This window comes from Corylus avellana, chromosome 3 (genome assembly GCF_965113065.1).
Source record: "Corylus avellana chromosome 3, dhCorAvel1.hap1.2, whole genome shotgun sequence".
Taxonomy (NCBI): domain Eukaryota; kingdom Viridiplantae; phylum Streptophyta; class Magnoliopsida; order Fagales; family Betulaceae; genus Corylus; species Corylus avellana.
The window spans coordinates 342414-363151 of record NC_142492.1 but is presented as its reverse complement, the minus strand read 5'-3'; the positions used below and the strand labels follow the sequence as shown (position 1 = coordinate 363151).

The following is a 20738-nucleotide window of genomic DNA, read 5'->3' as shown; positions in this document are numbered from 1 at the left end:
TTTCCCTTCAAAAATCAAAGAAATCCATATTATGATTCTAATCAAAAGCCATCCCAAGTAGATCAACCATCAACCCAAAGCAAGAACTCCACGACTAGAGATCCTCCAGTTGGCAATTGAACTCGACACGAACGAGCACGAGTTTGTGGTCGCCACCTCAGTACTCTTCGGCGACTTCTGATGCTCATCCATGAACTTCTAGCTCATGGAATAGTAGTGCTTAAAGTGCATATAGTACTCAACTTTTTAGCAAAGTCCATCCACACACTTCAAGTTGTGCGTGCTTGAACAAAGAGGAAGCAAGACGTCGAAGATAGAAAAGAAGGTTTGTGTGCATAAAATGCCGTGAGAGGAGAGAGAGTGTTTTTAAGATTAAATAATCCATCAGGATTGCTACGTTGGAACCCAATTCTTTGGGTTTTACTATAGCAATCCTGCTACGGTGGAACCCAATTCTTTGGGTTTTACTATAACAATCCTGATGTTTAAAGCTCATTTAGAGAGTTTGCTGTGAATGACTTTTTTTTTTAAATATTTTTAACATTTTTCCTAAACTTAAAGAACAAACCATATATAAAAAGTCCGCTATAAATGTTCCGAGTTTCCCAAAATCTGCAAGGTAGTGGGCAAATAATTTAGACTCTCAAAAGCGCAATAATGACTGAAAATACTTGAAGTATGCAAGTTGGTGGGCAAATAATTTAGACTCTCAAAAGTGAAATAATGACTAAAAATACTTGAAAGAAGGTGATTAGTCGATGTTCAAGAAACCAAGTTGTGGATTTGCCTATAAGTAAGAGTACTAGTAGCAACTTTTTTTTTCTTTAAGTTTAGAGCACAAAACTACATACTTTTTGCTTCCCTATTATAATAGTTTTTCTTACCTTTTCCTATACTATTAAAATATTATTTATTTAACAAATACAAGTTTTCTATTTACCTTCATTTTTTTTTACAAAATTTCAATACAATTCACAATTAAAGAGAAAAAGATGAAAAAGAAGAGAGAAAAGAGAATATGTTGCAACCCTCGTTTATGTTCTGTAGCAGCTCTTTTGAGAGTTGCTGGTTAAATATAAAGAATCTAATGCAAATAAATTTTTATAATTTGTTTTCTAAACATAAAAAAAAGGAATGACATATGAAACATATGTTATAAGCTAAATGCCGCCAGCCACCTTAAAATGACTCCAACCTTCAATTAATTTAGACATTGCTGCACTACTCGACTAATTATGTCTCTTTAATGGGTGCCATTAATTATTTCTTTCACAATCATGAATACGTGGACGCAACTAATATTATAACTCATTAATCAATAATGAATCATGATTCACGCTCAGAATTAAAAAAAAAAAAAATCAACAATAATTCATTCAAAAGCTGGAGCCGGTCCAATCACAAACTCAACACGGCAATCTAGTTGTCCCACGCCGTCACATCTGTCTTGATCTAAACGCCAAGTAGGATCTGAGCTGTATCTGCGTACCATCTGATGTGGCTACACGTAGGTTGAAACCGTAAAAGGACTCAAAGCGCTTTTCAAGCGTCTCCGGGAAGCCACGTAGCTCCCATTCACAAGGGAGATATTTGTAAGGCAACAATCCAGTGCATCTGTCTTGATCGTATCAGCCGTATCATATAAACTTGGCAAAGTCGACGATCTGTTATAATTTTACAACAATGGCAGGTGACCCACCAATTGAAATGAACGGTCTCCATTTAACATGATGGGTAGGTGGATCACATGCATGCCTGACAAAACATGTGATAACCTTGACTCTGTTTTATTATAAGGTACTGCACATATATTCATGAACACAGGGACATGATATGAGACATAGTTGGATATATCCAACGAATCCATTGCATAGATTCCATGTTTCGCACAAAGTCCGAGGAGGGGTCCTTTTACGTGTAAAGTTTTATCGCTATAAAATGCCCCCACCCACGAACTATCACGAGCATCAATGTGTTTGCTTCACGTATCTATCGTCTCCTGAATTTTCGTAGCACCAGGACTCTTCGGCTTGTTGTTTCGGTTCTTTTTGTGTCTGTTTTTTCGCATTTGAGTGGTGCTGTTGTGTTGTATTTTTTTTTTTTTTTTGGTTTGAGGGAATAAAGAAAGGGAAAGATGACTGTTGGGGCGGGGATAGGTGTGGCGGAAGGGAACTTGGTGGTGCTGGGGAAGCGTGTGTTGCGTGATGTGCATGAGAACATTGTGGTAACTCCGGCCTCCGGCGGTGCATTGGTGAACGGTGCATTCATTGGCGTCAGATCCGATCAGACCGGTAGCCGCCGGGTCTTCCCAATTGGAAAGCTCGAGTATGTAACATGTTTCTCTCTGATCATTTACATTGTTGAATGAAATGAAAAAAAGAATTTGACTCTTTTGGTTTTTGCTTATCAACCTCCTCCTACTTCTTTTGGGCAAAAAAACTTTTGATTATCTTATCTTATTTTTTCTTCGTTTTTTTTAGCACCCAGACGAAGAATTAATTTGCAATATTACTGAATTTACTGTTTTGGGATATTGTCGGCTTTAATAAATCTGTTTTATGTATAATTTTGTTTCTATGTGTAAATTGTAATGCACTGTATTTGTAAGGCTCAAAATTTGGATTATTGCCTTGCATGTAGTGATGAATTCTATGGTTCAACAGGGGATTGCGCTTTATGTGCGTTTTTCGCTTCAAGATGTGGTGGATGACACAGAGGATGGGTAATTGTGGCCAAGATATACCCTTTGAGACCCAGTTTTTGATTGTTGAAGCGCACGATTGTTCTAATATTGATGGAGAAAGCAAAGGTGGAATGGACCAATCTGCCTTGTATACTGTTTTCTTACCGATTCTTGAAGGCGATTTCAGGGCTGTTCTTCAGGGAAACGAACAAAATGAATTGGAGATTTGCTTGGAAAGTGGTATGAAAAAAAATAGAATCCTTGGTATTTATTTGTCTGATCAGTGTATTGTCATTTTGACTGTCTTTAAAATGATGATGAAAACTGTGGTTTCTTGCAGGAGATCCCGCTGTTGAAGGATTTGAGGGGAGTCATTTGGTTTTTGTGGCAGCTGGACCTGACCCATTTGATGTCATCACAAATGCAGTGAAGTAAGTTTTAAGTTTTATCCACATTCATAAATTGAAAATACCAATATCCCTCAATTTCTGTTCATTGTCGAAGCCTCCAGGTTGAAATTTATATTGTTTGAAATTTTCAAGTCTAAAATGTTCTTGAAGAGACATGTACATTATTTCCTTTTTAGTGTTTTTCCCTGAAGAACTCTTACATATCTAAATACTATCACATACCATGTCAATTAAATCACTCCTGTATTATACCATATCTTATCCTCTTAGACTTTTTGAATCTGTCCAAAAGTCCAGGTTTTACTGCAGAATTTTAACTTAGATAAGCGAATTGCTCTTTCTTCGCACATATTTTAACTTTAGAATCCGTCTATCTATGTACAGGAGTGTGGAGAAACATTTACAGACATTTTCTCATCGTGAGAGAAAGAAGGTACACTTCTCCTCCTCAAAGTATCCTTTGGCTTGGCTTGAGTATGTTTTTATATATTTTCATATTTAATTTCATAAGTTCTAATTTCTGTATATTATATGCTTCAGATGCCAGACATGTTGAACTGGTTTGGTTGGTGCACATGGGATGCTTTCTATACCGATGTCACTTCAGAGGGCGTAAAGCAAGGTTTAGAGAGGTATTGCTTTTCTCATCATGGGTAGTAGTTTAAGCCACATGGATGGCATGATAGAAAGATGTTAACAAATATAACTTTTGCAGCTTAGAGAAGGGTGGAATTCCTCCAAAGTTTGTTATAATTGATGATGGATGGCAATCAGTTGGCATGGATCCCACTGGCATCGAATCTAAATCTGATAACGCAGCCAAGTGAGTGCTTTATCCAAAAGACTTCCCGTTTTGTTGTGCCACCTTTCCTATATTTGGCTTACAATATTTGTCATTATTGCTGTCTTCCTGTCGTTCAGCTTTGCAAACAGGTTGACAAATATCAAAGAGAACCACAAATTTCAGAAAGATGGCAAAGAGGGTCACAGAGTGGAGGATCCAACATTGGGACTTCGCCACATTGTTGGTGAAATAAAGGATAAACATGCTCTGAAGTATGATTCTCTTACTTAGATTTTCATATCTTGTGCTGCAACTTTATGTTATAAGATATTTATGCTGTTTCATTTTGGGAATTTCCAGGTACGTTTATGTGTGGCATGCAATAACAGGATATTGGGGTGGAGTTAAACCTGGAGTTACTGCAATGGAACACTATGAGTCCAAGTTGGCCTACCCTGTTTCATCTCCCGGTGTTGAATCAAATGAGGCATGTGATTGTTTAAAAAGCATTACAACAAATGGACTTGGCCTTGTGAACCCTGAGAAAGTTTTCAACTTCTATAACGAACTCCACTCATATCTCGCATCGGCCGGTATTGATGGTGTTAAAGTTGATGTTCAGAACATCCTTGAAACTCTTGGGGCAGGTCATGGTGGGAGGGTGAAGCTTGCTAGAAAGTACCATCAGGCCTTAGAGGCATCTATTTCCAGAAACTTCCCTGGTAATGGAATTATTTCTTGTATGAGTCACGGCACAGACAGTTTGTACAGGTAGTTACTCTTTTGTACTCTTGTTTTTCTTTTTCTTGGTTCTGATTTTACTCGTTAACATTCCTTTAGAGTTTTAGACAATAATGATTTGGTATGACATTGAATTTATGCAGTGCAAAGCGGGCAGCTGTTATAAGGGCATCAGATGATTTCTGGCCTAGAGATCCAGCATCACACACAATTCATATTGCATCAGTTGCATACAACACCATTTTTCTGGGCGAATTTATGCAGCCGGATTGGGATATGTTCCATGTAAGCTAATAAAATCTGATTTTGTGGGTTCATATTGAATTATCAGATTACTTCTCGATTTGTTGGATGCTAATTTTGAGATTGTTTTTTGATGTTAGAGCCTACACCCAATGGCTGAATATCATGCTGCAGCTCGTGCTGTGGGAGGATGTGCTATTTATGTTAGGTAATATCTCTGCTAATGAACTTATGCTTGTTCTGAATATCTTGGAACCAATGGTTTCTCATATTGGACATCTATATGTGATGCAGTGACAAGCCTGGACACCATGACTTTACTCTTTTGAAGAAGATTGTACTTCCTGATGGTTCTATATTGAGGGCCAAACTTCCTGGAAGACCAACAAGGGATTGCTTATTTTCTGATCCTGCTAGAGATGGAAAAAGGTAAATAATGATATTAATCTTAATTGCATTTCCATATTCATAAGAATTGTGGTGGTGGGAATGGTTAAAGTTATAAACGGAATGAGATTGTGCACTATGTCATTCACTTCCCACAAGAAGCTGTGTATTCAGGGTCATTTATCTTAACTTTTGTGGCTTATTTTTCTCTTGATTTGGCAGTCTTCTAAAGATCTGGAATCTGAATGAGTTTTCTGGAGTTGTGGGGGTCTTCAACTGCCAGGGAGCTGGCTGGTGTAGGGTTGGAAAGAAGAACCTCATCCACGATGAACATCCTGGTACAATATCTGGGGTTATCAGGGCTAAAGATGTTAATTATCTGCCCAGAGTTGCAAATGATACATGGACTGGGGATACTGTCATATTCTCTCATCTTGGTGGTATGTTTTTCATAACGTTTAAAATTTATATAAAAAGAAAAACCTGTTTTAATTTACCTAATGAGCTTTTTGTGGTGCCAATTGCAGGAGAGGTGGTTTTTCTTCCAAAGGATGCATCTATTCCAATTACACTAAAATCCAGAGAATATGAAGTTTTCACAGTGGTTCCCGTTAGGGAACTGTCTAATGCTGTTAGGTTTGCCCCCATAGGCCTAATCAAGATGTTCAATTCAGGAGGAGCCATCAAAGAAATGAATTGTGAAAAATCTGAGGAAGGCACAACTGTTGTGTTGAAAGTTTGTGGGTGTGGCCTTTTTGGAGCCTACTCTTCAGCTCGACCCAAGAGAATAACAGTTGATTCAGAGGAGATGGAATTCGGATACGAAGAAGGATATGGTTTGGTAACTGTTTCTTTGAGAGTTCCAGAAGAAGAGTTGTACCTCTGGAATATAACCATTGAGCTATGAAATTCATTTATTGCAGTATTAGGGGGATTCATTTAACAGGGATTCACTGGCTCTTTAGGAGGAAATGGTGGTCTCTTCTTGTTGTAGAATTTACCTTGTATAACATGTTGTTTAGAATAGATGATAAATCTAAAATGTTGGTTGTCTGCAAGTCTCTTATGTTGCTTGATAATGGCCACTTTTCTCCTTGGGAAAGAATATGGAAGTGCAAATCCCTGATTTTGAGGAGTTTTAGAACACAAAGGTGGGTCATTATAGCATTGATTGATATCTCTTGCAATTTTCTCCATCCAGGCTCAATGTAGGGTTTGAATTATGCTACATAAGCCTCAAAGAGCCTAAAAAGAGAGGGGAAAAAAAAGAGTCAAAATAGGCTAAAGGGTTGTTGAGATGTTTTTAAGGTGGTTTGACCACCCTCTCGTCACTTAAAAGGGTAGTTAGCCATCCCAAAGATATTATTAGCGGTAGTTCGACCACTTTCAATTTGCTATAATCATTCTCAATGAAGTGGCTCTTGCAATTTTCTCCATCCAAGCTCAATGTAGGGTTTAAATTATGCTACATAAGCCCCAAAAGAGCTTTAAAAAATAGGGGAAAAAAAAATAGTCAAAATAGGCTAAAGGTTTATTGAAATGTTTTTAAGGTAGTTTGACCGCCCTCTCGCCATTTAAAAAGATAGTGAGTCATCCTAAAGATATTATTAGCGGGAGTTTGACCACTTTCAATCTGTTATAATCATTCTCAATGAAGTGGTCGGAGGTGATTTAACTGTCTCCTTACCTTGAAAGGGGTAATTGCTTGGAAACTGTTTAAAACATGTTTTTGTCAAAACATTGACTATGACTATGTTATTTGTTGAGAAAATTGTGTGGCGCCTCATTATGCTTTTGAGTTTTGACAATTGTGAGGAGACGGTAGATGTTCCTCGTCAAACTCTGCCTCAAGTGTCAAAGACGGCCTAGACAATTGCAGGCTACATTTCAAGTTTCAGAGTCATCCCTGCTGAAAAAACATATACATATCACTCAGCAGTTTGAATATTCTGTAAATGTAACTTTCTTGGTTCTTAATTACCACTTTTCAGCATAGAAAAAAACTAATTACTATGGCCTCTAGGTGAGGTGAGAGGCAATTGATCAAAATTGTACTTGATGGTCATCTCGAACCTGCTTTAGTCAGGAATCATTTGGCATGGGCACCACCACGGGAAATGTGTGCATTTTTTAAGTATGGCTAGATTAACCACCACGTGGGAGTGATCCAGACCGTTGTATTGGCGGCTATGACCGTTAGAACTCATCTCCTACAAGGAGATTTAAAGGGGCTCACATGTTACATAAATTATATTAAGAGAGTTTTTATTAAATTAAAATTTTTGGATAATTAAATATACAGATAACTACAAGGTGAAAATTATTTCATTTAACCAAATATTGCATCTCTTTATGGAAGGAAGAAACATTTAATTATGGATAAGGGTCGTGGTCTATCTATAAATAAGCATGTGATTTTTCAGCGAGAAATAAATAGGCCAAAAACTCTTATCTATCACTCTCCAACAAATTATGAGAATTCTAAGATTTTAAATTCAACAAATATTTAAGTCTAGATTATTCAATTAAAGTACTTAAGCAACAATGACTAGAAGTTAGTATTTTTATTTGATGTTTATATGATAATCTTCTCCCGAATTCTTACAATAACTACTAGATTGAATTGTTTAGAGTGGTCGCGGATACTCTTAACAATTTGGTTGAAAGTGGTAACAGAGAGTTTGGGTAAACTTGTATCTCAAAAGTTAATTTTCAAGTAGTGTATTACCATGAAATTTATTATTTTAAAAAGTGTCACCGTGTCGAGCCACAGTAACAATCACATATAAACCCCCCCTTTTTTTTTTTTTTATAAAAATCTAAGTCAGACGAAAATTGTAGCTGTAGGCATGGGGTAGCTTGACTGGAGGGAAATTCTGCTTCTGATGATATATACCAAATAATTCGGTGTCGGTGCAAACTGGACAGTAGTCAATAGCTACGTGTCACGTCGTAGGCCAACATGTGCTACATTTACACTCGGAACTGCCACATAAGATTCAAACTGAACAGCTATGAAACACGTATTCAAAAGCTCCACTTCCATATATGGCGTACGTACGTATAATATAAGACCAACCACACCAGAGAAAACGTCGTGCAACGCACAAGAACCTGAAGAATCATTAATGGCGGAATATCGAGAGGTCTATATTGAGGGACCCCAACAGGAACATGTATCTGGGAGGTCGGTGCTTTGCGCATCAGTTGCCGGCATGGCAATAGGGGGGCCGCTTCTGGGCATGTCGGGTTTCAGTTTTATAGCATCAGTTGCACTACTACTCATAACCTCTCCGCTTTTGTTACTCTTCAGTCCTCTGCTTTTCTGTGCTACCCTTCTTCTTGTGGGAGCCTTGGCTGGCTTCTTTGCGGCTGCAGCCATTGCAATGGCTGGTGTGTCCACTCTGGGCTGGGTTTTCCGAGAGCTTAGAGCTGGCAGGGGAGATCACGTGGGGTCGACGTTCGGTGAGAGGTTGGCAGAGTCAGGGGAGAGATTGAAGAAACTGGGCGAGGGTTGGGCTGCTCATCTGCACCAGATGACACCTGGAATCGAGTTTGAAATGAGTTAATTTCTTGGTTGGTAAATATTCTGTGTGTATGTACGTATATATGTATTTCTCTCTGTATATGTATTCCAAGTTTTAATGATTTTTTTTTTTTTTTTTTGGGGGGGGGGGCTATAGTTTCTTGGATTAGAAGCTAGGTTAATAATTTGTTAAGGCTATGAAGTTATGATGTGGATATTTTGTGTTTGATTAAAGTCTATTTCTTCCAAGTTCTAAGCAATGGTAGTGGGGTTTACTCCTTAATTAACAACTTTGGTTAGAGGTTACGCCATCAATCTCCCCAAGGGAAGTCATTCTAATTATCTCATAATTTACAAAATGATTGTCTCATCGTAGGTGAATATTATTTTTTTAAAAAAATAAAAATAAAATAAATTGACCCTTATTTTTTACATTATTTTGAAAAAAAATAATAAATAATATTTATTATTAACTTACGATCAGAATAACACAATAGTAGTGATTCTATAAATATTTAAGCATTTCGTAAAATAAAATAATATTTTTTAAACCAATGTTTAAAAAAGTGCATTTGACTTACAAAATTGTGGTGCCAAATAAAACCATATTTAAGAGAGGTTATATGCGCATGCGAAATAGGATATCTTCGTTTAATTTGAAATGAATAATATCCCTGGCCTATTTCATAGTCTGAATTCACCGTATAAAGTTTTTGTAAAAATCTATCAACTTTTCTAATTAACATTTTAGATAAAGTAACATTATTTATATTTTGTTGAATGACTAATCAATATGTTTAAGTTTAATTATTATTATTATTATGTGGCATTATTCACACCACCATAAAATAATAAATCCTGACATAATAACGTTGACCATAAAATGAAACGACACTCTCCATCCATTAATTTGGAGATCGAGTTCTACTCCTCGCTAGGCGTTAAGTTCGTTGAAATAACGCCTTAAATCATTACTACCAACAAGAAATTAATTAATGGATGTTATATGGTTTAGCTAGGAGGTTCACGGTACGTGGAATATTGGGGAGAGAAGCACTCTCTCTCTCTCTCTATATATATTTATATAATAAAGTAGTCTTACTTTAAACGTTGAAACTACCTTATAATTTTGCTTGCTTTTTTTATTTTATAATTCATTACTTTTTCTTTTTTTTTTTTTTTTTTTTTTTTTTTAAAATCATAAAATTGCATTATTTTTATTTCCTTTCTAAATATGTCGTTATTCTCGATGGTGGCTGCCTGGTTTTCTTTTAAGGGGCCGACAAGCCGCCTTCACAATACCTTTTGAGTAGCCTTTCAGACTTTACAACATTCTTTTCGAATCATATAATTAATTTCTTCCTTTTACTTTAAAATTACTCCTTAATTCTTCTTACCTTTTACATATTCCAAACATTGGGTTTGAGGAAATTAAAGCTTAATTTTTTTTACTTCTTTATTTTTTATTAATGAAGCAAGAGAGGATTGGACCTCGCCTATTGTCTATTGAATCTTCGACTCTTCGAGTGATGGATGCTATACGTTCATAATACAAATTGGTCGTTGTTAGGAATACTATTCTACATTTGATATGCTAAAATGATGATTTATATCTAGGGCTAGTAATTTGGTTGGCTTGTTGAGTTTGAATTTATTCATTTGACCCGTCAACTCGTTATTAGGGTTGATCCTTGATTGATTCGTTTACGGTTTATTAATAAACTTAAATGGGCAGACCCGGTAGTAGGTCGAACATTATTATATTATGTTGGGTTGGTGAGTTGTATAAAAAATTTGACGACTATAAATGAGTATTACTAAGAAAATAATAAACTGTAATGAAATTACTACTTTTATTAATTCGTTTTGTGATAACACATGAATGATTAACTAAAATGGATTAATCAAATTGTAACTAATTTTTTTTAAAATACATTTATAAAACAAAACATAAATAACACCTCATGGCTCATTCTCTTAGTCGATGCCACTCTCAACCACTAAATAGAGGTGGTCGAGTCATCTCTAATTCAATAGTCATTACATGGTATGCCATGGATGAGGATGACTGTGACTACCTTATAAGGTTTGATTGGGGGTGAGGTGACTAGACACCAAAGTGGGATATCATAATGAAAAATGATGAATAATTTTTTAAGATATTATTTTTAGATTTGTTCAAATAACGAAGAATACATTTTTTTTTTTTTTTGTTTGAGAAAAACAACCAATATTCCTCATGTTAGAGGAATAACTATGAGTCTCTTACATCTCTAGAAATATTTATGCATTTTAATTTTTATTATAAGCATCTTATAAATTAATGTAACATTTATCATGTCACTCGTCAAGAAATTAAATTTGATTGTGATTGATTTATTCTAATAATGCCACGTGATTGTTAATTTGTTATATCATCAGCCTTCAAGGGAGATTATGATACCAAGTTTTTATTTATTTATTTAAATTTAAAAAAAAGAAGTTGAAGAGTAGGTGAAACGACGCTCGCCATAACTTATTTCCTTCAACTTCAATCCAATTCAAATCCTCATAATTAGAAAGAAAAAAAAAATAAAAAATACAAATCCTGAGAATTTAGGCGCATCCCGCATGCTTCAACGGCATAGATCTCACCGTACTTCTCATAGAGCCTTATCTTCGTACGCACACAGACACAGCACACTCTACCCAAAGAAGAAACTAAAACAATAAAAAACAATAAATAATATTAATTATACAAGAAAAAAAAATATCGTCACCCACAACCCTGAGGAAGCCTCTAGGAAACTGCTCAAGTCGGCAATAAGGCAGAGACTTGGGGGAATAATCGGATTCGTGCGTTCACGAAAGGAAAGAAAAGTATTTCGTCTCATCTTTCAAAGTCTTTGAAATAACCATACAAAGAAATATTGAGTGGATCAGAAAGTCCGGATCGGGGGCTATACTTATTGCTTTGGTTTCTTTGGTTACAGCAACAGATACTGCTTATTGCATTTCTCTCTACTTCAAACGATTAAGGCGGAGAATCCAGTAGCACAAGTTCTACATGTATCTATGTCTATCAGTTGTTTGGATTTTTGTTAGAGAGTTTATCTGTGGTGTAGAAAAGCTTAGATTTTTTTTCATTGTTTTTGTTGTTGATTTGATTTGCAGATGACCGGTAATCTCAGATCAGACAACCCAAATTAGCAAGGTTTGATTTTTTTTTCTTTTTTCTTTATGAAATAGCAGATCCGAGAGATTGTGATTTTAGTTTTAGTGGGGTTGTTGGTATGTTTTAGTTTGACGTAGTTTTAGAGATTTTAGTGTTATGGGTTTTCTGCTTTTGGAACAAAGTCACAAACTATGATGGAGGGTATGGTTTTTTCTTTTTTATATGTTGTACGAAAAACAATTTCAGGAGCAACATGTAGGAATTCTTAATCAAGTTTGGTTATTCGCAAATAAATGTAGTTCTTAGTCAACGTTTTTTATGGGTGGCGAGATTTTAGGATAAATCTGTGTCGCTAAAATTGAGGATGTTTTTATGGTATCAGCTGCACAAGAGGTTCTGGGACCTTGTTGCTTTGATGTTGAGGACACTTCATCAAGTAGGCGATGCCCTCCTATGAAAATGCAAGAATTGTCGTGTTGGTAGTAGAAACTGATGGATTATAAGTTACAGACTGTTGGCGTTCTCCCTCAACTTGAAGTAAGTTTCAACCTTCATTTTTCATTTTCATTTTTCTTTTTGATGAGGGAAGCTTTATCCTACATCCCTTAATGTTGTAACGGTAGTCTTGTTTATCATTGCATGCATTTGGTTATAGTCATAGAAACTGAAAGCGCCTGTCGCTGGACTAGTTCATGCATGGTTAGCAAATATTTTAATTTGGACATACAATAAAACCTTGTTGTAATAACGTTTAGGAAGAAGGGGCTCGTTTTCTTTTTTGAATTTTATAATTTTTTGGCGATTAACAGATGGGGTCACTAGACGGAAAATCAGTACATGAGTTCATGGACAAGAGTCATTTTAGCCCGGAGGTAGATGCTCAGAAGTTGCATCCTACTCATACGGTTGAAATTGGATCGTGTTCTGGAGGTCTGCAAGCAAGTAGTAATATAATGTGCATGTTGAGGAATGTTGTGTATGAGAACATAAAGAAGGTGGTTTTCTCAAGTAAACTCAACTTGCTGATGCCCTTTGGGCCACTAGCAATTCTTGCTGAGGGAATGACTGGCCATCGTGTAAGTGGTAGTTCTCCCTGCCTTGAATCATTTGTATTATTGTTCAAGTATGTTTTTGTTTATTTTTGTCTGGTAAATTACAGGGTTGGGTCTTCGTTCTGAGCTTATTGGGTATAACACCTTTGGCTGAGCGTTTAGGTTATGCTACAGAGTAAGAATTTATGGTTTTTTCTAGTTTATTTATTTATTTGAAAGAATATGAATTGTTAAGTAGCTAATGTAATGATTTTCATTGTGATTTAGGCAGCTAGCCTTTTACACTGGACCTACAGGTAAAGTTTTTGTTGTATCTGAATTCAAATTAGTAAATTTCTACCTTTTATCTCTGGTTTATTTTTTTCTTTATAACGTCAGTACTTATAAATTCCTGCAAACTTAATTATTGGTTCCGTACAATTTCTGCACGGTATCTCCCTAGTCCTGCTTGCAAATGCCATAGATATTTGTTCATTAGACTTCCCTCTCCCTTCTTATTGATCTTATTGAGAATATCAGACTTGAAAAATAGAAAATGATTTAATTGGAAAGTAAACTTTTAATTTAATATGCATTCTTGATCAAGAGATCAGGAGATGAACTTTGTTTCTTCTTTGTCAGCCGCAATCGTTCTAAAAGTTTATGTAGAGTAATATAAATATTTAATGTACGGGCAGTAAGGGATTTATTCTCTTTTTTTCATTTTTGTTTTACTTTTTTAGTTGCCTTTTTTATTTGGGATATTGATATTAATTTTAAGGATTGAAGGGTTGGCATTGGTATTGGGCAACTTTGGCAGTCGTAATTGTTTTATTCTTGCTTTGGCAATATAAAGGGTTCCAATGTGTAATACTCCCAACATTGTTATCCATGCATGTGCTTAACATTTGGCTTTTTTTGCTGGCATAATTGGTGTCATTCTCATTGTTTATTTTCATCTAGAGGTTGGTAATCAGTTTTCTATCTGGATTTGTTTTGATAAAGTTAATTGAAATTTGCAGTTGGAGGCCTTTTAAATGCTACTTTTGGGAATGCAACAGAATTGATTATATCAATCTATGCACTGAAAAGGGGACTAATACGTGTTGTTCAGATGTCGTTATTGGGCTCAATTCTGTCAAACATGTTGCTGGTGCTTGGATGCGCATTCTTTTGTGGTGGGCTTGTTTTTAATAAGAAGGACCAGCACTTTGATAAGGTGGACTCATTAGCAGCTTTCCTTGGGGTTTTATCTTTACATTTCCTAATTTTTAGTCTTGTGTGTCTTTCGGGACAAAGCTGATTTAAGTTTCCATGCAGGGAACTGCTGCTGTAAGCTCTGGATTGCTCTTGATGGCAGTCATGGGCCTCCTATTTCCAGCTGTTCTTCATTATACCCACACTGAGGCTCATGCTGGGAAGTCAGAATTGGCCCTTTCAAGATTTAGTAGTTGCATTATGCTTGTTGCTTATGCTGCATACCTTTTTTTCCAGCTAAAGGGTCAAAAGAATCAATATGTTCCTCTTAACGAGGTTGGTTATGTTTTCTGTTGTACAGTATCTCTCTTCCTTTCTCTATATCTATCTCTGATTTTTTATTTTATTTAATTAATTAATTAAATTAATTTTTTATGAATAATAATAATATCATTGAAAGAAAAGGGCAAAGCCCTCGTACACGAAAAGTATACAAGAGAGCCGAATACCTAAAGACTATTTCAATCTAAAAAACAAATCAAATCTACCATATTCTCCGAGTCAAAATTAGGAACATTTACAATAAACCAATCCAAAAGAAATCTAAAAATAGAGTATATTTGAAAAAGCATATTGAGCTCGCTATCCTCAAAGAGGTGCCGATTCCTTTCTCTCCAAATGCTCTACATTAAAGAGAGCATGAATAGCTTTCCAGATTACCTCTTTGTGGTGACCCCTCCTTTAAAATTCCCAGCAATGAAGAAGCTCTAGGATGTTACTAGGCATCACCCAAGAGTATGCTATCTAGTCTGGTATGATTTGAGAACTTTCCCACTTTTAATATTCTTCCATAATCCCACCCCAAACGCTCTGAGAGACTTGTTAGGACACCACCCATCCCATGAAACTTCCAAATTTAGAGTCCACCATCGCTCTCCACATAGCCTTTCTCTCAAGCCCATAGTGCCAAAGCCATTTTCCTAAGAGAGCACGATTTAACTTCAACAAATTTCAAACCCCTAACCCTCATTTAGAGATTGGTGAACAAACCTTAGATTAGCTTACCAGGCAAACATGGGCTGAAGGGTGTGGTCGTGTTGTGGGTTTATGACTGATTGAGTACTAACAATAGAAAAAATTTAAGAGGATATTAAAAATGCAATTATGAAAAAACTGAAAAGGCTGTGGAGTTGCCTAATAAGGGAGTCTTATAATTGACGTTTCTGCTCCAAAGGTTAAGGGAAAGAGGGAGCTAAAAAATTTGGAATGCTCCATAAATTTTGAGGCTAGAAGTTGGAGGTCTTCTCCGGCTAAGTGCCAAAACCGGTGGGGGTTTTTTGGGTCTAAAAATGCATTTTCCTTCCCCCCTGAGGTGCAGTAGGGGCTTTGGGTTTTTAGGGCTGTTATTGGGCTTTTGTGGGTTTTAGATTTGGATTTTTCCCCTTTTTTAGGGTGTTTTGAGTGTGGGTTTTGCTTGGATTACCTATGTATACTTCCTTGTGTACTTAGAGGCGCTTTGCGCTTTTTTTGATATATAGAACATTACTTATAAAAAAAATAATAATAATAAATAAAGAAAACTGCTACATTAGACTGGACTAATTTTTTTTTTGGTTCTTTTTGGTTTTGTTCGTTTGTGTGGGTGTTTATGTGTCATCTTCATGACAAGTCATGAGTTTTGAGTCCAAAAATGAAGATTTGCATTAGCATGGCTACCTTCTTAGAATTTTCAGTCATATCCTTATAAACTTATCAAAAAAAACATCAATGGCTCAAACCTCTTTTAATGCTTATGTTGTGGATATTCCTGGTTCCTCATCTTAATCTAGTGGACTGTCACTTTTTGTTTTTCTACATAAGTCAGTATGCTTTTCAGTGCAACATTTGGTTGGCTTCATGACTTGCTAAGACTTTACAAGTGGGCCTTGCTTTATTTGCGTATCCTTTATATTCATTGTTATTTTGTATTATAACAGTTAAACTTGGAATGTTCAATTCATTGATTTGTGGTGTGATGCATGTCATCAACTCAGGAAGGGAGTCTGAACGAAGAGGCTTTAGACGATGATGAAGCTCCAGAGATCTCTAAATGGGAATCAATAACTTGGCTTTTTATTATGACTGCTTGGATATCAGTCCTATCTGAATATTTAGTTAATGCAATAGAGGTAATATTTTCTTGTTCGTGCTTTCTCTCTCTCTTTGAAATATTTATTATCATATTTTTTGAAGGAGCAAGCAGGTTTAAAGAATATCATTGATTTTCTTTTGGTTTTCTAGGACGCATTACAATTAGATTCTTCAAGCACACATGTTATGTACAGCACTTTACACTTTGTCTGGCCATGTTTATATGGTTATATCAAATGCTGGCATTGTACCGATTGTTACTTATCTGTCATGGTTTGGGCTATTGACTGGTTGCAAGTCTGGACAAAGGAGCAGTTGTTCATACGGTTGAAAGCTAGTCGTAGACGTTACTCAAATGGTCAAAACCCTCACAAATGAAACCTTGAGCAAAATGTTAGATGACTTGATGGGATTGTTGAAAGCCTGTCTCATCAAGCACCATCATCTATCTACCCCCCTCACTTCTTTCATTTTCTTTGCTGCCTCATCTCTTTGTTATTGGTTATTGCAAGCATTGCCTTTTCAGACTAAAAGTGATGGGATTTCTAGAGTTTCTATTGGATAGATTACTTATTTAAGATTGTAGTTGAATGAAAGTTTCGTAGTGTTATTCTACTGACATCGTTTTGCTCCTCTTCTAGTCTTTGATTGATGAACTTTTTGGTTTGCAGGGAGCATCTGTTGCATGGAATATTCCGATTGCATTTATTAGTGTTATTTTGCTCCCTATTGTAGGGAATGCTGCAGAGCATGCAAGTGCTATTATGTTTGCCATGAAAGACAAGCTTGTAAGCTTTTGGACATTTTCTTCTAACAATTTTTGTTACAATCGGTTGCAATAATTTGAGTTGCGCCCCTTTGCACCTTTCAATGAAATGATTTGTTTATCTAAAAAAAAAAAAAATTTGAGTTTCTCTGCAGGACATTTCCTTAGGAGTGGCAATAGGATCATCAACACAGATATCGATGTTTGGGGTAGGTGCTAACCAGATGGATTTTTTGTTATCTATTTACATTTTAGATTTAACTTGCATTGGAATTTGTATGGCTGTTTGAACTATTCAAATATCTGTTTGTTATGGACGAGTCATTATACGTTTAGTGCTTCTGCACTGCATTGGAAGTTGTATGGTTGTTTGAACTATTTAAAATATCTCTTATGTTATGGACGAGTCGTTATATGTTTAGTGCTTCTGCATGGTAGCAGAGGTACTCTTATTTAGGACTGGCAACTTCAGAGGAAAGGAAGTGATAATTTTGGTTCTTCAGTACTTTTGAAATTAATGTCTTTCATTTTTGAAAGTATATTAGTAATTGGTGTATGATCACCCGCTTGCTTCTTGACAAATATACATATAACCATGAAGGAGGCATACCTAAGATGTTTTGATAATTCCACTAGGACTATAGAGGAATTGACCCATTTTTTTCTCTTTACTCTTGGACGGCCGCTTAGCTAGCTTCTTTAGAGATTAGCTTTTCTGATTTTCTTTTTCATTTCTCTCCCTCTTAGGCGCTCTCTATTTATACCTCCCATATAAGTGGGTTGTTCCCCTTTGCGCTTTTGATATATGTTACATTTACTTATCAAAAAAAAAAGGCATACCTAAGATGTAGGTGGGCATTGATTTCAAGTCTTACTCTCTTTATTTAGCTCCAAAAAATTCCATTACTATATTCTAATTCTTTTCTGCCTTTTTGTTGCCGGTAGTTTAGAGCATAATCGGGTTCTCATATGCTTTGTTGTTCATGCATTCATCTTATCATTGGAATGGCATTACTATATAATTCATTTCGTGCTTGGATGACATATTCATTAATGAGATATTTTGCATTGACGATTGTGCTTGTTGGACTTACTTTGTTGAATATTTTTCTTTTGGTGTTAAAATCTTCTAAAATCGTCATTATATTGCTGCAGATTCCTTTTTGTGTAGTTGTTGGTTGGATTATGGGGCGATCTATGGACTTAAACTTTCATCTTTTCGAGACAGCAACACTTTTTATAACTGTCTTGGTCGTAGCCTTCTTGCTCCAGGTTTGCATTTCACTTGCTAAGAAAAATGAATTTCTATAATTTGCTAAAAATGTTCCATTCTCAAAGAAGGAAGTATTTTAAATAATAGGGGAAATTATACATTACTTGTTATTTGGTTTGAATTCAAGTTGTCAACCTGTTGGTTAAAGTTGCATGTTGTCTACCTGAGATCTAATTGTCTTTGTTTTTGGTACACGACTTCAATGTATTTAGATTGTGATAAGGTTGCTATGGTGTTTTATGTAGGGTGGCAATATAGGTTGACAATTCATGTTCGATTGTCGGGTTCGCGTTGTGTTGAGGCATGGATATAAGACTATAGAGATCAACTATAGCCTGACCCATTTAATTAAACGGGTCAGACCCTCAACTCTATCTAGCTAATTTCGTGTTGGGTTCACAAGCCGTGTCAAAATTGTCAAACCTTACGTTGTGTGTCGAGTTCAAGTCATATCGAGATATATGTATAAGTCTATTAATGTCAACTATAACTTGACCCATTTAATTAAATGGGTCAGATCTTTCAACCTTAGCCTGTTAAGTTCGTGGGTCATGTAAAAAATTGCCGCTCCTAGTTTCATGGATCTGGCACGTGATTTGCACCTGAGAATTTTGAATTAAAGAATGTGACCTAAGTGTGTAAAGTGCAAATTTTTAAACAACAGGTGGGCAACTCAAATTTGATCCAATAACAAATGGATAGTGTAATTAATCCCAAAATATTATATGTATGCCACGAGAGGCTGTAATTCAAAGTCGATGGTGCCAAATTGTAAAGTCCTCCTGCATTCTAAGTTGTGTTGTTTGCCCAGTGTGCTGTGAACAAGCTTGTGCTAATAATTTCTTATATGTTTCCAATGTTTTGTTTGCAGGAAGGAACTTCTAATTACTTTAAAGGACTAATGCTTATACTTTGCTATCTGATAGTCGCTGCAAGTTTCTTTGTACATGTAGATTCTTCAGCGGGTCAGTTCTAAATGAAAGCTTCTCTGTTTCTCCTGCTTAAGTTTCACCTAGTTTGGTTTGAATTGAACATTTGTCATTGTAAGAACACGCCATATAAAGCTCATCTTGACGTCGGGGGTGACCATATTAGCATTGAATTGGTTATTTTGCAGATGGTGGTCAAGTAGGAACATAGTCAATAAAGCCATTGATTCATAAGGTTGATCTCCGACAGCTTCGGTCCTTTCTGCTGTATTGTATATATTTCAATTTTCAACTTTTCTCCCTGCTTGTGCTTCTGAGTAAATTCAGATAACCGATATCTTGCCTATTATGTTCTCTGTTCTTCAGCCTTCTGCTTGGACACCACATGTTCGCTTAGATTACAAGAAGAAGTGTATTATAGAAAAAAAGGGAAGATTTCCATCTTATTTGAAGGTGTAAATTTATCGCCATGAATGGGAATCTTCAAAACAGATGGAAACCATCAGGACTGGTGATAAGAGCATTGGTTTTAGGATTACCATAAATTGATGCTTTTCTGTTTTGTATCATTATTGTAATTTTGCATTATATTCTTTTTTTTTTTTTTTTTTCTAATTAATGACATGTTCTAATTAATTACCATTTTACTCTAAACGGTAAATTATTACGGTGGCGGTCTAACCCAGAGCGTAATAACCTTGGCTTTTTTTGTTAATTTTTAAGAGGGTATTTTTGGTTTTTGATTTTTGATTTTTTTTGGTTGAAAAAGTGTTGCGATGTGTTATAGTGTTTTATGTTTTGGGTTAATATTTTTGTTTTGAAAACAAAAAATAGAAAGGGAAAATGAAAAAGCGTTTGGCAACACTTTAGAGAAAGTATCAACACAATTCTTACAAAAGCACTCAAAATTATTGTTATTTTTATGTTTTATCACAATTAAAAAGTAAAAAGCACTCTTTACCAAATGAACGCTACAATAATTTCTATGTGCATGGTGGGATCTTGGTAATTTTAAGCCGGAAAATATTTGTCAAAAAATTGTGATTTTGATTGGGAGAAACTTTGGAATTACGTGGATTTGACTCAACGTCGTATTAGTGGGGGCAGACCAATCACGACCATGAGGCATATTAGCTCCATCTGTTGGCTGCCCACAGAAGGAATGAAGGATGGTGTCGTGTCGGTAGTTCCATCGCTTTTTTCTTGTTGCGGCTTCTTACCGTGAATTTGCGAGTGACTTTTGGTTTTCATGGGGTTCAAATTCTCAATTAATAACATATAAAATATTTAATTAAAATAAAAAGTAAATTTCAAAGATTGGGTGTGAAAGCAACACCCTTGCCCGCTTTATCTTAAAACTAGAACTGGTTCACAATTCATGTTCACGTGTGAGATTGGAATCGTGTCGAAGTATGAGTATAAGGTTATATAGATTAACTTTAACTCAATTCATTTAATTAAACAGCTCATACCCATTAGCTCCA

At 35.7% G+C, this 20738-nt stretch overlaps 3 protein-coding genes across 7 annotated transcripts; all 3 read left to right on the top strand.

Moving 5' to 3' along the window:
- Nucleotides 1-1959: 1959 nt before the first annotated feature.
- On the top strand, nt 1960-6371 carry LOC132173950 (seed imbibition 1). The gene is made up of 13 exons (XM_059585642.2): nt 1960-2325; nt 2664-2923; nt 3024-3114; nt 3478-3526; nt 3634-3725; nt 3809-3916; nt 4015-4149; nt 4238-4648; nt 4762-4903; nt 5002-5069; nt 5156-5290; nt 5471-5688; nt 5776-6371. The coding sequence occupies exons 1-13, from the start codon at nt 2135-2137 to the stop codon at nt 6153-6155; spliced, it is 2280 nt and encodes a 759-aa protein (XP_059441625.2). The 5' UTR covers nt 1960-2134; the 3' UTR covers nt 6156-6371.
- A 2005-nt stretch (nt 6372-8376) lies between these two features.
- Nucleotides 8377-8817, top strand: LOC132174631 (glycine-rich protein / oleosin). The gene has a single exon (XM_059586261.2). The coding sequence runs from the start codon at nt 8377-8379 to the stop codon at nt 8815-8817; it is 441 nt and encodes a 146-aa protein (XP_059442244.2).
- A 2686-nt stretch (nt 8818-11503) lies between these two features.
- CAX2 (cation exchanger 2) lies at nt 11504-19854 on the top strand. Of its 5 annotated transcripts, none has more exons than XM_059585507.2 (15): nt 11508-11633; nt 11747-11822; nt 11928-11967; nt 12311-12465; nt 12738-13004; nt 13088-13155; nt 13248-13276; nt 13982-14178; nt 14280-14492; nt 16190-16324; nt 16958-17074; nt 17208-17261; nt 18208-18324; nt 19197-19290; nt 19443-19854. In XM_059585507.2, the coding sequence occupies exons 4-15, from the start codon at nt 12421-12423 to the stop codon at nt 19463-19465; spliced, it is 1359 nt and encodes a 452-aa protein (XP_059441490.1). In that variant the 5' UTR covers nt 11508-11633; nt 11747-11822; nt 11928-11967; nt 12311-12420; the 3' UTR covers nt 19466-19854. The 5 variants fall into 5 exon arrangements, with proteins under 5 accessions (XP_059441492.1, XP_088370729.1, XP_059441490.1 ...); XM_059585508.2 differs by having other exon boundaries at nt 11508-11822; nt 19443-19489; nt 19621-19854; XM_088514602.1 differs by having other exon boundaries at nt 11508-11822.
- Nucleotides 19855-20738: the final 884 nt, after the last annotated feature.

Bases quoted from the DNA above. Each gene is read 5' to 3' on its own strand.
- CAX2 (XM_059585507.2), top strand. From the start codon at position 12,421: ATGGATTATAAGTTACAGACTGTTGGCGTTCTCCCTCAACTTGAA. The intron at 12,466-12,737 runs GTAAGTTTCAAC...GGCGATTAACAG, and splicing joins GCGTTCTCCCTCAACTTGAA to ATGGGGTCACTAGACGGAAA. The intron at 13,005-13,087 runs GTAAGTGGTAGT...GGTAAATTACAG, and splicing joins AGGGAATGACTGGCCATCGT to GGTTGGGTCTTCGTTCTGAG.
- LOC132173950 (XM_059585642.2), top strand. From the start codon at position 2,135: ATGACTGTTGGGGCGGGGATAGGTGTGGCGGAAGGGAACTTGGTGGTG. The intron at 3,115-3,477 runs GTAAGTTTTAAG...ATCTATGTACAG, and splicing joins GTCATCACAAATGCAGTGAA to GAGTGTGGAGAAACATTTAC. The intron at 4,904-5,001 runs GTAAGCTAATAA...TTTTGATGTTAG, and splicing joins CGGATTGGGATATGTTCCAT to AGCCTACACCCAATGGCTGA.
- LOC132174631 (XM_059586261.2), top strand. From the start codon at position 8,377: ATGGCGGAATATCGAGAGGTCTATATTGAGGGACCCCAACAGGAACAT.